Source organism: Hemiscyllium ocellatum, chromosome 47, assembly GCF_020745735.1.
Source record: "Hemiscyllium ocellatum isolate sHemOce1 chromosome 47, sHemOce1.pat.X.cur, whole genome shotgun sequence".
NCBI lineage: Eukaryota > Metazoa > Chordata > Chondrichthyes > Orectolobiformes > Hemiscylliidae > Hemiscyllium > Hemiscyllium ocellatum.
In genome coordinates, this window is record NC_083447.1 from 21,841,877 (window position 1) to 21,856,275 (window position 14,399).

Here is a 14,399-nt window from a genome sequence, read left to right on the forward strand (position 1 = left end):
TGAAAAATAATGATTATAACACAATAGAATTTTAAATGAAGTTTGAACATAGTTCTTTCTGAAGCTACAGCATTAAATCTGAGCAATGAAAATTCTGAGGCAACGAGGAGTAAGCTTGCTGAGGTGGATTGGTGAAAATACTTTAAATTATTTTATAATAGACAGACAATGGAAAATAGTTAAAGAAATACTGTCCTGTCTGTAACATCTTGAAATGGATAAAGGTGGATAAGTCCCCAGGTCAGGTGTGCCCGAGAACTCTGTGGGAAGTTAGAGAAATGATTGCTGGTCCTCTTGCTGAGATATTTGTATCATCGATAGTCACAGTTGAGGTGCCGGAAGACTGGAGATTGGCAAACGTGGTGCCACTGTTTAAGAAGTGCGGTAAAGACAAGTCAGGGAACTATAGATCAGTGAGCCTGACCTCGGTGGTGGGCAAATTGTTGGAGGGAATCCTGAGGGACAGGATGTACATGTATTTGGGAAGGAAAGGACTGATTTGGGGTAGTCAACATAGCATTGTGCATGGGAAATCATGTCTCACAAACTTGATAATTTTTTTGAAGATGTAACAAAGAAGATTGATGAGGGCAGAGCAGCAGATGTGATTTTTTTGGACTTCAGTAAGGCGTTCAACAAGGTTCTCCATGGGAGACTGATCAGCAAGGTTAGATCTCATGGAATACAGGGAGAACTAGCCATTTGGATACAGAACTGGCTCATAGGTGGAAGACAGAGGGTGGTGGTGGAAGGTTGTTTTTCAGACTGGAGGCCTATGACCAGTGAAGTGCCACAAGGACCGGTGCTCGGCCCTCTACTTTTTGTCATTTGCATAAATGATTTGGACGCGAGCATAAGAGGTACAGTTAGTAAGTTTGCAGACGACACCAAAATTGGAGGTGTAGTGGACAGCGAAGAGGGTTACCTCAGATTACAACAGGATCTGGAACAGATGGGCCAATGGGCTGAGAAGTGGCAGATGGAGTTTAATTCAGATAAATGCGAGGTGCTGCATTTTGGGAAAGCACATCTTAGCAGGACCTATGCATTTAATGGTAAGATCCTAGCGAGTGTTGCTGAACAAAGAGACCTTGGAGTGCAGGTTCATAGCTCCTTGAAAGTGGAGTCACAAGTAGATAGGATAGTGAAGAAGGCATTTGGTATGCTTTCCTTTATTGGCCAGAGTATTGAGTACAGGAGTTGGGAGGTCATGTTGCGGCTGTACAGGACATTGGTTAGGCCACTGTTGGAATATTGCATGCAATTCTGGTCTCCTTCCTATCGGAAAGATGTTGTGAAACTTGAAAGGGTTCAGAAAAGATATACAAGGATGTTGCCAGGGTTGGGGGATCTGAGCTACAGGGAGATGCTGAACAGGCTGGGGCTGTTTTCCCTGGAGCATTGGAGGCTGAGGGTGACCTTATAGAGGTTTACAAAATTATGAGGGGCATGGATAGGATAAATAGACAAAGTCTTTTCCCTGGGGTCTGGGGGTCCAGAACTAGAGGGCATAGGTTTAGGGTGATAGGGGAAAGATATAAAAGAGACCTAAGGGGCAACTTTTTCACGCAGAGGGTGGTATGTGTATGGAATGAGCTGCCAGAGGATGTGGTGGAGGCTGGTACAATTGCAACATTTAAGAAGCATTTGGATGGGTATATGAATAGGAAGGGTTTGGAGGGATATGGGCCGGATGCTGGCAGATGGGACTAGATTGGATTGGGATATCTGGTCGGCATGGACAGGTTGGACTGAAGGGTCTGTTTCCATGTTTATAAGAATATCAGAAATAGTGGCAGGCATGAGGATTGGGAGAAAATTAGGACTGAACAAAGGAGAACCAACAAACTGACAAGCAAAGGGAAAACAAAATGTAGATGCAAGCTAGCAAAGAACATAAATGCTGACCATAGAAACTCCTACTCATGAAAGGAAAAATATTAGAAGGGGCAAATGAAGGCCCTTGGATGTGGAGCTTAGAGAGTTTATAATGGAGAAGAGGAAATGCAGATAAACTAGTTATTTTGCATCTGTCTTCATGGACACAGAAAACCTCCCAGAAGTGAAGCAACCATGGGACTTGTGTAACTGAAAAGCTAAAAGACATTTAGTAAAGAGGTCATAGTGGATTAATTAAGGGTTTATAAGTCTTCTGGAGCAGTTGAGCTTAATACTTAAGAAAGCAGCAATCGAGATAATAGAGTCATTGGTGGTTACCATTCTTAATTCTAACAATTCTGGAAAGATTCCTGCTGACTAGAAAGTGGTAAATATAGCCCTAATATTTAAGAAGGAAGGGAGAGAGAGAGTGAGTGGAGAACAACACACCTGTTAGCTTGCCATCTGTGGTGGGAAATATATTAGGGTTATAAAATGTGTGATATCTGTACATTTGGAAAGAATGGCAAGATTGTGCAGAATGAAAATGGATTTATGAAAGAGAATCATATTTGACACACTTGGAGGTTTTGAGTATATATTTGTAACATAGGCATGTGTGTGTGGTGCAAAATGATTTCCTGAAGGCTTTTGATAGGTCTCACAGGAGATTAGTAAATAAAATTACAGAGTGTGGAATTAGGAAAATATACTCGAATGGATTGAGAATTACTTAATAGATAGAAAGCAGAGTTTAGGAATAAAAGGATCATTATTAGGATAGCAGGTTTTTGCAAATGGGATACTGTCAGGGTTACTGCACTGTCTACAGGTTTTTACGACCCTTATAGGAACGCTTTGAATGTGGAGATCAATTGTAATATTTCTAACTGTGCTAATGACATCAAGCTAGGTGTGAATGTAAATTGTGAGGTGGCTTCAAGAAGATTGGACAGCCTAATTGAATGGGTTAAAGCACGTCAGATGGAATATGTAAATACGTGTGAAGATTTTAGTTTATGAGTAATATGGGAAAGATGGAATATTTGTGAAAACGTAAGAGGTCGAGTAATGTGCATATCCAACAGGGTACAGCATTTCTTGTCCATGTGTTTCTAACAGCTGCCATGCAGCAGTGAGCAATTCGGAAGCTAACTTGTTTATTGTTGTTTGTTTCAAAGGGATTTGAGAACAGAAGTAAAGATGCCTTATTGCAGTTGTATACAGCCTTGGTGAGGCTGGAGCTGAAGTATTGTGTATTGCTTTGGTCTCCTTATTTACAGAAGAATATATTTGCTGTTAAGGAAACACAGTGGAGGTTTATCAGATTAACCCTTGGGATTACAGGATTGTTTTTTTAGGAGGAGACATTGAGGAAACTGGACGTATATTCTCCACAAGGTGAAAGTGACGCTGGAGATTAGAGTCGAAAAAAGCACAGCAGCATCTGAGGAGCAGGAGAATCGAAGTTTTGGACAAAAGCCCTTCGTCAGGTATTCTCTATAGTTTTGAAGAATGAGAGGTTGTCTCATTGAAAGTTACAAAATGATTTCAGGACGTAAGAGGATGAACATGGAGAGGATGTTTCTCCTTGATTGTAAGATCACAAATTAAACCATTTAGCCCATCGAGTCTGCTTTAGAGATGGAGACTCCAGAATTTATAGAATCCTTACAGTGTGGAAACAGGCCATTTGGCCCAACAAATCCATACTGACCCTCCAAAGAGTAACCCACCCAGACCATTCCTCTACCCTATTACTCGACATTTACCCCTTACTAACGCATCTAATCTACACATCACTGAACACTATGGGCAATTTAGCATGGGCAATTCACCTAACCTTCAAATCTTTGGACTGTGGGAGGAAACTCGAGCACCCAGAGGAAACTCATGCAGACACTGGGAGAACATGCAAATGTCACGCAGACAGTCACTTGAGGTTGGAATCAAACCCGGGTTCCTGGTGCTGTGAGGAAGCAGTGCTAACCACTGAGCCACTAAGGGAGGCATCATCCTAGAACCAAGGGTAGGCTACTTAACACTGAGATAGGAAGGAATTTATTCACTCATAGAGTGACAAATCTTTGGAATTCTCTACCCCAAAGGGCTGTGGAAGCTTAATCATTAAACAGATTCAAGACAGAAATCAATAGTTTTCTGGAAGCTAATCACATCAAAGGATGTGGAAATCGTCCAGCAATGTGTTTCAAAGGGATTTGATTATAAAAATAAGGAGTTCTAGTTAAACATACAGAAGGCACTAATCATACAACAGAAGGAATACTGTGAACATGGTGAATACCTGTGAATATAGGTTTGGTTTCCCATATCCAAGGAAAGATATACTGATTTTGGAAGGAGTCCAGAGAAGGTCCATTATTTTGATCCTGTGAAAGGGAGGATGTTCTTATGAGGAGATGTTGAGTAGTTTGGGCTTGTAAACATTGGAGTTAGAAGAATGAGAGATTACATTAATGCAGCACTTAAGTTTCATAGTGGATTTGATAGGGATGATGCAGAGAGGTTGCTCTCCTTGTAGGAAAGCCTTGGACTAGAGGGCACAATCTCAAAGGAAGATGTTACCCTTTTAAAACAATGATGAAGAGGATTTGTTTCTCTCAGAGAGTGATGAATTTGTGAAATTCTTTACCACAGAGAAGTCTTGAGGCTGGGTCATAAAGTATATTTAAGGCTGAGATAGACAGATTCCTAACCATTAATGGAATCGTTTGTTATTGTGATAAAAGTAAAGTAAATGTTCAATGGACTGAAAGGCCTTCTTCTGCTACCACGTCTGGTTCTAAAGTAGAATTGGGATGTTGATCAGCAATAATCTAGAGTGGATGGGGCAGGCTCAATGGCTGAATGGCCTACCCCAGTTCCCATGTTCCTAAAATAATAGATGTTCGTTACCAAGAATTTGGACTTGTAGCAATGATAAATATAAAGATAGGCAAGCAAGTTATCTTATTGTTAGGAGGAAAACCTGACACCTAAATTCATGTTCAGCACTCACCTTGGACTGTATTAACAATTTGGCAATTTGCGCTCTCTGTGGATAAGCTTGGGCCAAGTCCCGGGGTGGGGAGGAGAGAGAGTGTGAGCAGAGTCCCGGAGAGGGGAGCAGAGAGAGTGTGTTCCAAGCCCCGGAATGGGGAGCAGAGCGAGTGTAGACCAAGTCCTGGAGTGGGGAGCAGAAAGAGTGCAGGCTGGGTCCCGGAGTGGGCAGCAGAGAGAGTGCAGGCTGGGTCCTGGAGTGGGGAGCAGAGAGAGTGTGGGCCGGGTCCCGGAGTGGGGAGCAGAGAGAGTGTGGGCTGGGTCCCCAGAGTGAGGAGCTGAGAGAGTGTGGGCTGGGTCCTCTAGCAGAAAGTAGAGATTGTGCGAGCTGATTTCCGTAACTGCGAGCAGAGCAGGTGCAGGCTGCATCCCGGAGTTGGGAACAGAACAAGTCCTGGTCAAGTCCCGGAGCGGGTAGCAGAGAGAGTTGTGGACAGAGGCCAGCGCCTGGAGACAGAATGGCCTTGTTTTCTAAAGCCCAGCGGGCACAGACTCCTGTTGGAAAATGTGTATAACCTGAGTACTTTAAAGACACTTTTAATTCTTATACTGAACTCTTAAACTCGGTATTCCCATACTAGTCTTTTTTATGCTCTTTTAAATCTGCGACAACACTTAAAAGTATCTGTACCTAGGTGTTCTGTACCTAAAATGGCATCGAGCGGTGACATTACAAACTTTACACTGCATTGATTCATGTGCACTTGACAATAAAGGCTGTTCTCAGCTAAATGGGTTACCTGCACATAGTCATAGGCACAGTTGGCTGATGGCTCTATGTTGATGTGGCTGAAGTAGAGTTTGATGCCATAGCCCCTCGGAACTTGGATATCCCAGCTCTGCTGCTCATTGTCAGGGTAGCCTTGGGGGTAATTGAGAGATGTGAACTGGCCATGGAAACCATCCAGGGAAATGCTGCAGAAAACTGGGCGCATGAGAAGGAGTGACACAATTATCCTAAAGAACCAGAGGAGAAAGAAAGAGAGATATATACACACACAGAGTGATTGTGCTGAATGTTGAGGACACAAATATTCTTTCTTGTTGTCATTTGATGCTCTGTTCATAGTAAGCATATGTCTCCCTATTTCCTATACATATGCTCTATCAGTACTGAGGGAGTGCTGCACTGTCAGAGGGTCAGTACTGAAAAAGCTCTGCACTGTCAGTGTGTCAGTACTGAAGGGGTGCAGCACTTCAGTGAGTCAGTATTGAAGGAATTCTGCATTGTTGGAGTGCCCTACTGAGAGAGTGCTGCACAATCACCGTGGGTGGCACGGTGGCACAGTGGTTAGCACTGCTGCCTAACAGCACCTGAGACCCGGGTTCAATTCCCGACTCAGGCGACAGACTGTGTTGAGTTTGCACGTTCTCCCCGTGTCTGTGTGGGTTTCCTCCGGGTGCTCTGGTTTCCTCCCACAGTCCAAAGATGTGCAGGTCAGATGAATTGGCCATGCTAAATTGCCCGTAGTGTTAGGTAAGGGGTAAATGTAGGGGTATGGGTGGGTTGCGCTTCGGCGGGTCGGTGTGGACTTGTTGGGCCGAAGGGCCTGTATCCATACTGTAAGTAATCTATTCTAATCTAATAAGTGAGTCATTACTGAGAGACTGCTGCACTGTCAGTGAGTCAGTACTGAAGGAGTGTCCTACTGAGGAAGTGCTGCATTGTCAGATGTGCTAGCTTTTAGCTGAAGCAATAAACTGACACCAGATCTGTTCTTCATCCAGACATAAAAAATCTCATGACAATATTTGAGGCATAGAAGGGAATCCGACACAGTACCTGAGGCCAATATTTAAAACACAAGTATGATCATGAGAAAATACGGATTACCTGGTCAGATTACTAATTGTGGAATCTTGCTATATGCAAATTACCTACCACATTTTCCACATAGCAACAGTGATTAAACATATTTTAAAAAGTGAATCTGCATAGCTGTTGGTTCAGTTAGGCACATGATAGAAACTCAAATTTTTTAAATGCTATCTTTTATCTTTACTTTTGCTCTCTCCCTTTTTCTTTCTTTCTCTTTTTCCCTCTTTCATTCTTACTCACCACATTTCCATTGGCATTTTAAAACACACAGTAGTGCAGGTATTTCAGCAAGCGTCTCTTCCTCACAGTGAAACAACATGAATTGATTTGCTTGCGTAGGTTCAAAATGGACTCTTGTTCTCTGGGATCTAAGGTTGTTTGGCAGTCTCCTCACGTACTGTGTAGAGACACACATTGGTATCCCACAGCTATTGAGCCAAGCTTCGCTCATCTGGCCCAGCTCTGAAAGACTGAGACAATATGAACAATTCTGATTGGAGCTTCATCCATTTTACAATGTTGTGTTGGGATAATTAAAATTTCAAGTTCTATAAGTGGGCCGCTAGTGTCTTCCTGAATTTATTTCAGAGTGGTGCTCTGAAATCTCTTGCTTCCAAATAAACCTGTTGGACTACAATCTGGTGTTGTGTTATTTTTAAATTTATTTTAGGGCTGACTTAAGGCAGGAATGTGATTAAAAATTAACTGAGTTATCCCCAATCCCATCAGGACTGTAAACAGCATTCATTTTTGAGTAAACATTCCAAACCCCATCGTGACCAATTCCAGGAATAAAATGCAGTCAAAGTATTGATCAGAAATGAATAATTGAACAAACAAAAACATAAACTGGTGAGAGGTCACCTGATAGATGGACAGACATGTACACAGACTGAGATACACCATATAAACTCAGGTAAAAGTTGATATAAAAGTTAACTACATTAATTCCAGGCTGAGCAAAAGCACAGATTTTCATACACCTCATGGAGATGTAAACTCTGACTTCACAGGGATGAAATGTGTTGAGACATGTGTAATTGTACAAATGTGTATTTATCAGTAATCACCATAATTCATTAATTTAAAGATGCAAATTCTAAAGTGTAAAAATTGATATTTAGGTAGAAACTTCAGATTTCCCTCTGCAAATTTTTGCAGCAATTTCTCAGTCAACTAAGAAGACCAATGTGTATCACATGATCTAACACAGGGCCTTTGTGAAAGAACAGCAAATATGCAGCTCAGTGTAAAATAGGAAGTGATTACAGGCTGGAGAAAGATATCCAATCAACCTAACAAAAAAGCTACCTAGGGGCAAATGAATCCATAGAGGAAGAGCAAGCAAGTGGCTTCACCTGGGATGAAAGTAACAGGATGAGTGAATGGGTGTTGGTTATATTGTCTGTCAACCACAGAACTCTGTAACTCACTCTCAGAGATATGAAGGAAGATGACATTCCAGAATGCAAGGCCTGTACCAGTGGTGCACAAGATTTATGTAAGGTATTCTGTCAGAAAACAAAAAAATTCACAAAGTCTGCCACATCAACTCAATGATGCAATCATCAATTCTATTGGTTTCTCATTCAACATCAAAAGATGAATGTATAGTGATTGGCCAGCATTGAAAATATGGATGAGCATCAATATGCCAGAAAACAAGGTTTGTACAAAGATTTGCAAAAAATTCCTTTAATGAAGATTGGGGAGATACATGGCTCCCAATGGTTCTCTTCTGGCAGATTGAAATGCAAAGCCTCTGAGAGAGAGAGAAATGAATGAGAGCAGAAGTGTTGATAATGGAATGGATGAGACTGGTGTCTCTATCTATCAAGGAATCCTCCTTGGGGAAGAGAAGTCACATTGGAAGCATTGGTGTGGAAGGTTCCAGAATCAGGACAGGCCATTTAGGATAAGGACAAAGAGAGATTTCACCCAAAGAGGGGTGAGCCTATGGAATTCTCTGCTGTAGAAAGCAATTTAGGCCAAAACATTGCATGTTTTCAAGAAGGTACAATTAGGTATAATTGTTAGGGCCAAAGAAATGAAATGTACTGTGTTGGATGATCAGCCATGGTCATATTGAATGATAGAGCAAGTTCGAAGGGCCAGATGTCCTACTCCGGCTCCTATTTCCAATGCTTCTATGTTTCTCAAACAGATGTGATGAAAATTGAGAAACTGGGAGAATGATTTGGAGTCCTTATAGGAAGCTGAATGTGAACTGTGTTGTCTGTGTCATTGCTCTCCATCAAGCTTCTCTCTATCTCTCTCCACTATTGGCTGTGACATGGCTCACATCCTGTTCATGTATCAATCATTCTTACATTTCTCCATCTCACTGCCTGCCTATTTATCTTGGGTCTGGTAGTTTCAGTAGAGAGAGCAGCAGGGTTAATGTTTGAGGTGGTGACCTGTTACTGGAAAATCATTAACCTGAAACATTGGGTTGGACTTCATGAACCACCCACAGGCAAGAAAGCAGGCAAGAGACCCTTGAAAGAATATAATGTTTCACTTCGCTTAATGGCCTCAACCATTTAACAGGCCACTGGAGACATCTGAAAGCAACAGTTGGACCATGTGTTCTGCTGATCAGTGACTCATTTCCTAGTTTCCAGTGCCAATTGGAGACTCCTCTGCCAACTTTTCCTCAATATATCCCCTTGCAATGTCTAACACTCCAAAACAGTAAACACCCAACTCCCACCCGCATCCCCCCCCTCATCCCCAACTAAACTGAAGGGCTTGAGAGTAACCTAGGAGATGTTAGAGGAAATAAAACCAGCTCCATTACCTATGAAACTGAGTGCCTCCCCCCACCCCCACCTCCCCAATGGCTCACCACAAACTCCCAATTCCTTGCACAGCTGCCCCCACTCCCCCTCCCAAACTCCTGATCTGGTCCCACCCCCAGCCCTCAACAACAAACTTTGGGCTGATCTCACACACCCAACCATCTCACCCCTATCCCTCTCCCCAACCATTCACTCATTCTTCCACTAGCCACACAACACTTGCCCAATCACCTGGACATCTACCATCAATAGAAGACACTCAATTGACCTCTCCCATTGATAGCTGACCACCCTCAAAATTTAACCCACCCTATCCCTCAGCTCACCTGGCACTCTGCACCCCTCTCCTACATCCCACCCTGTAACTGCTCACATTCCCACTCCACCTTACACAACTCTCAGTAGCTGGAACTTTTGAAATTCAACTGACTGGAATACAAGAAAGGGATATTCTGAATTCTGTGATTGCTCTTTTCAAGGTTGCCTCCATAGATTACTGGGCCTGTTGCAATGGATCCTATAAAGAACATTGGCTGGTAAATGACCAGTCATGACTGCCATGAATAATTGTCACCTTGGCTTTCACATTGTGGCATCATTGACAAGGTGAGGGCAAACCTTTCCCTTTGCATTGTCCTCCTGAATTCAAATTCAACATTTCTTTAATTCATTTGTTGCATGCACCTTCAAATATTTAGCCTTTCTAATGAATATGGATAACATTCCTGTACTGTTAACCCTGTTTTTCTTTCTTCACCAGAGCTGCCTAACCTGTTATAGGCAAATGGATTGAAAACAAATATAATAAGTATTTCTGCGGGGTTAGATATTGTAGTTAGAGTGAGCCATTTACATAAACATGATTGGAAGGAGATATTGAGAAGTATGATGGGGACTAGTGATATCGCCACACAGCTTCACATCAGGACTATTCCATTTTCCCAGTTTCTCAATTTCCAACATGCTTGCTCAGATGAGGAAACCATCTGCAGCAGTGTTTCCAAATATTTTCTTTTTTTTTCCAACTTCCATTCCAATAGGTGGCACAGTGGCACACAGTGCCAGGGTCCTGGGTTCAATTCCAGCCTTGGACGATTGTCTGTGTAGAGTTTGCACGTTCTCTTCTGCATGGGTTTCCTCTGGGTGCTCCGGTTTCATTCTACAATCCAAAGGTGTGCAGGTTAGGTGAATTGGCTGTGCTAAATTGCCAATAGTGTTCAGGGATGTTTAGGTTAGGTGCATTAGTCAGGGGTAAAATGTAGGGGAATGGATCTGCGTGGGTTACTCTTTTCAGGATTGGTGTGGACTTGTTGGGCCGAGGGGCCTGTTTCCATACTGCAGGGATTATGTGATAAACTGCACCTCAGCTGGCAGAGCCCTCAATGGTGTCTATTCAAATGCCAGCACTGTTACTTTATTGGTCTCCTGGAACCACAATAATGTTCCCATTCTGCTCACCTTAAAGGTAGGTGCTGCTACTGGGCAAATGAGATGGTTGCCTCAGGTGGAAGACTTTGGTGGGGTGAGGGTTGGATGGAAAGAGACCTGTATTCTAAATAATTCAGCATCAGCCCCATATTTGGTCATTAGCAGCGTCGTCTCACTGTGCCATCCCGAGGATCAGCAACTCCTTTTACGCCAGATTAAATGACACGAAGCTCACAGGCAGAACAGTCACTCATACATTTCCATCCTCTATCATGGATGTCTTAGGCAATATTAAACGGGAGAGGCTGGACCATGCATTTTCTCTGGATGAGCTGACTAAGACTCTTGAGTCCTTTGAAAAGAATAACCCTTCCAGAAGGGATGGCTTACTGGACGACTTGTATTTTGCTCTGTGGAATTTGTTTTGGCCAGGACCTGCTGGAGGGGTACGACAGTATGCTTCTGGCAGGTGCGAATCCATAAGGAAATGTATCTCATCTACAAGTGAAAAGGGGGAGAGCGGGGAAATCAGAAATTGGTGACTGATTTCACTGCTGACTGCATATTACAAAATCCTGATTCAGGTCATCACTAACCAGATCAGGTCTGCTGTAGGATCAGAGCTTCACCCTGACCAAACTGGCGCTGTACAGGACAGGATGATCTCTGAGACCCTCAGGAATATGATCTCCTATGTGCGGGGATGAGGTAGTGGTGGTGATGCTGGTGGTTCTGTCTGCCTCATCAGTCTAGACCAGGAGAGGGCCGTTGGCAAGATATTACACACCTCCATGAGAGACATGCACTCCAAACTAGATTTCGGAGAGGGAATCTGTATTTGGATCTGACTGCTCCACGCCAACATTGTTAGCACAGTCCCAATCAATGGGTGGGAATCCGAAAGTTTTCTGACCAGATCTGGAGTCAGGCAGGGATGCCCATTCTCCCTTGGCTTGTCTGTGTGTTGTATAAAGCCCTTTGCTGAGCCCATCTGAAAGGATGTGAGCCTAGGAGGGGTGACTATTCCATGCAGCAAGGGCCTGCAGGTCAAAGCCTCCCTGTATATGGATGATGTCACCATTTTCTGATCAGATCCATTGTCCGTGAACAGACTCCTGAGCCCCTGCTGACCAGTTCGAACCAGCCTTGGAGCTAAGATATATCGAGGTAAGAGTGAGGCCATGTTCTTTGGGACCTGGTCTGATCCTTCCTTTCTCCCCTTCAAGGTCAGGATAGGTTACCTGAAGGGTGCTGGGACTATGTTTCGGTGGGGCTAGGGTGTGCATAAAAACTTGGAGGGGGCACATCACTAAGCTGAGGTTCTTGGGAGCTGTACTCCCACTCCATTGCCTGGTCATCAGGTTTGAGGCATTCTCTCCATTGATGTACATGGCACAGGTCTGGCCTAGTCCCCAAACCTGTGCCATTACAGTCACTGGGGCAACCTTCCACTTAGTTTGAGATATAAAGTGGACCGTGTCCGCAGGGACACCAAGTACAAAGCTCTGATTAAGGCGGGGAGAGGGAGAAAGAAATGTACCCAGCACTGCCCTCATCCTGATGGCCGAGGAGAAAGTGAGGACTGCAGATGCTGGAAATTAGACACAAAACATGTGGTGCTGGGAAAACACAGCCAGTTAGGAAACAGGAGCAGGAGAGTCAACGTTCCGAGCAGTATCTCTTCATCAGGTATGAGGGGGAGTGGGGCTGGTGGAAAAATACCTGGGAATATGATAGGTAGATGAAGGTCAGGATGATAGTGATAGGTCAGAACAGATAGGTGGGAAGAGAGATGGGCACATAGGACAGATCAAGAGGGCAGTGCCAAGTTGGAAGGTTCGATCAGGAATAAGGTGGGGATAGGAGAAATGAGGAAACTGGTGAAATCAACATTGATCCCATGTGGACAACCGGAAGCGGCAGATTCAAACCACTATAAATGCCGGAGGAATCAGCACAGAAGCGCTTCACAGGAGGCTCCCAAGCACTGAGGATGTCACCTAGAAAGGGGACGAAATGTTTGCAACAAAAACTCCCAGCTCGGTGAACAGAACCACAACAACCAGCACCCGAACTACAAATCTTCTCCCAAACTTTGATTATAAGCTGGTGTTGTGTGATTTCTAACTTTGTCCACCCCAACATAACACTGGCACCTCCAAGTCATGCAAATCTTCTTTCATTACTTCCATAAATAACTGTGACTGGAGATTAACTAGCTGAGTTTTAATTCACAGCCCTGTTCATTCCTTAGGTGTGTTCATACAGCAGAGAATTTGAGTTCTCAATATAGAAGCAACTATCTATTAATTCGCATTGCGTGCAAAGTTGGAAGTTGGCATTTCTCCAGTACAAACATTACCTGTGCCTTGAAGGCTCACTGAGGCTGGCAAATACCCTCACACTAGCCCTGCTCATCATCCACGCCACCAGCCTCTACATTCAATGGATCATGCCTCACCATATATCAGCCACCACCAGCTGTGTCACCATCAACACATCTCCCCTCATCTTCTCCTTGTGTCTTCTTTATTACACAAACCTGCTAACTGCATGAAGAGGATCAGTCACTCAATTAGATGTGTTCTTTTATTTGAAGAAATGAAACTATGTGCAACATCTGGGAGGTTGGTCTGATCTGATCTCTAGGACTCCACTAACCATCGGTCCCATTTGAGAATATCCATCACAATCTGATACACAGTAGTTTTAGATTCACCATTTTGTACTGCTTTGCTTGCATGAGAGACTTGCCAAATGTTTTAGAGACTGAGGCCTGAATTTTCACATAGGTAAGCTCCCCAGTCACATGATCATGCCTGAATTCAGAGTCCCACCATTAAACCCAGTCTTTGCTGCTTTTGTGGGAAGTTGGGAGTGTAGAGGGTGGAATAGGGATGTGTTCTAAACTGTGCAATCATTTTTCCTGAAGGAAACCACTCATATAAATCATCAGCAGCCTCTAGTCATGTGATTTGGGAGGAATAGTCTGAATCTTAAAGTGTGCAACTTAAACATGGTAGGAACAGATCTAAAGTTGAGAATTCATTTGGAGAGACAGCGTAACTTTTGAAGTCAAAAGGATATGGTCCCAGGACACTTTGGAAGTGATACATTCCCTTTGGAAGAGGTCAGGTGTCTCTTGGGATTGTTAATGCTGCTAACGAACGTGTTTAAAATTGCACGTCAAAGAATGGTCAAAGCTTTTGAGATGTCAATAAACCATTTAAACTGTCAAACCTCATTGGAAATGTTAACACTATCTCGGGATTTATCCCTGTTGCAGATTGAAAAAACAATTTTTGCCATATCACTCAATTGACAGAAGCCCGAGAATTTACATTACTGGATTAGTGCGGCACGAGAGTTATTCTCAATATAGTGAAATTGCAAAGTAGATACTGATCACTTAA

General features: G+C 43.3%; 1 protein-coding gene across 1 annotated transcript in view; it reads right to left on the bottom strand.

Annotated features, from left to right (window-relative positions):
- The window catches only part of LOC132836653 (complement C1s subcomponent-like), a 42,091-nt gene extending 35,083 nt beyond the window's left edge, over nucleotides 1-7,008 (bottom strand). The window contains exons 1-2 of the mRNA XM_060856038.1: nucleotides 6,998-7,008; nucleotides 5,679-5,895 (exon numbers count right to left, since the gene is read on the bottom strand). Of these exons, the coding sequence (XP_060712021.1) occupies nucleotides 5,679-5,895; nucleotides 6,998-7,008 (228 nt within the window). The remainder of the gene's footprint in view (nucleotides 1-5,678; nucleotides 5,896-6,997) is intronic.
- Nucleotides 7,009-14,399: the final 7,391 nt, after the last annotated feature.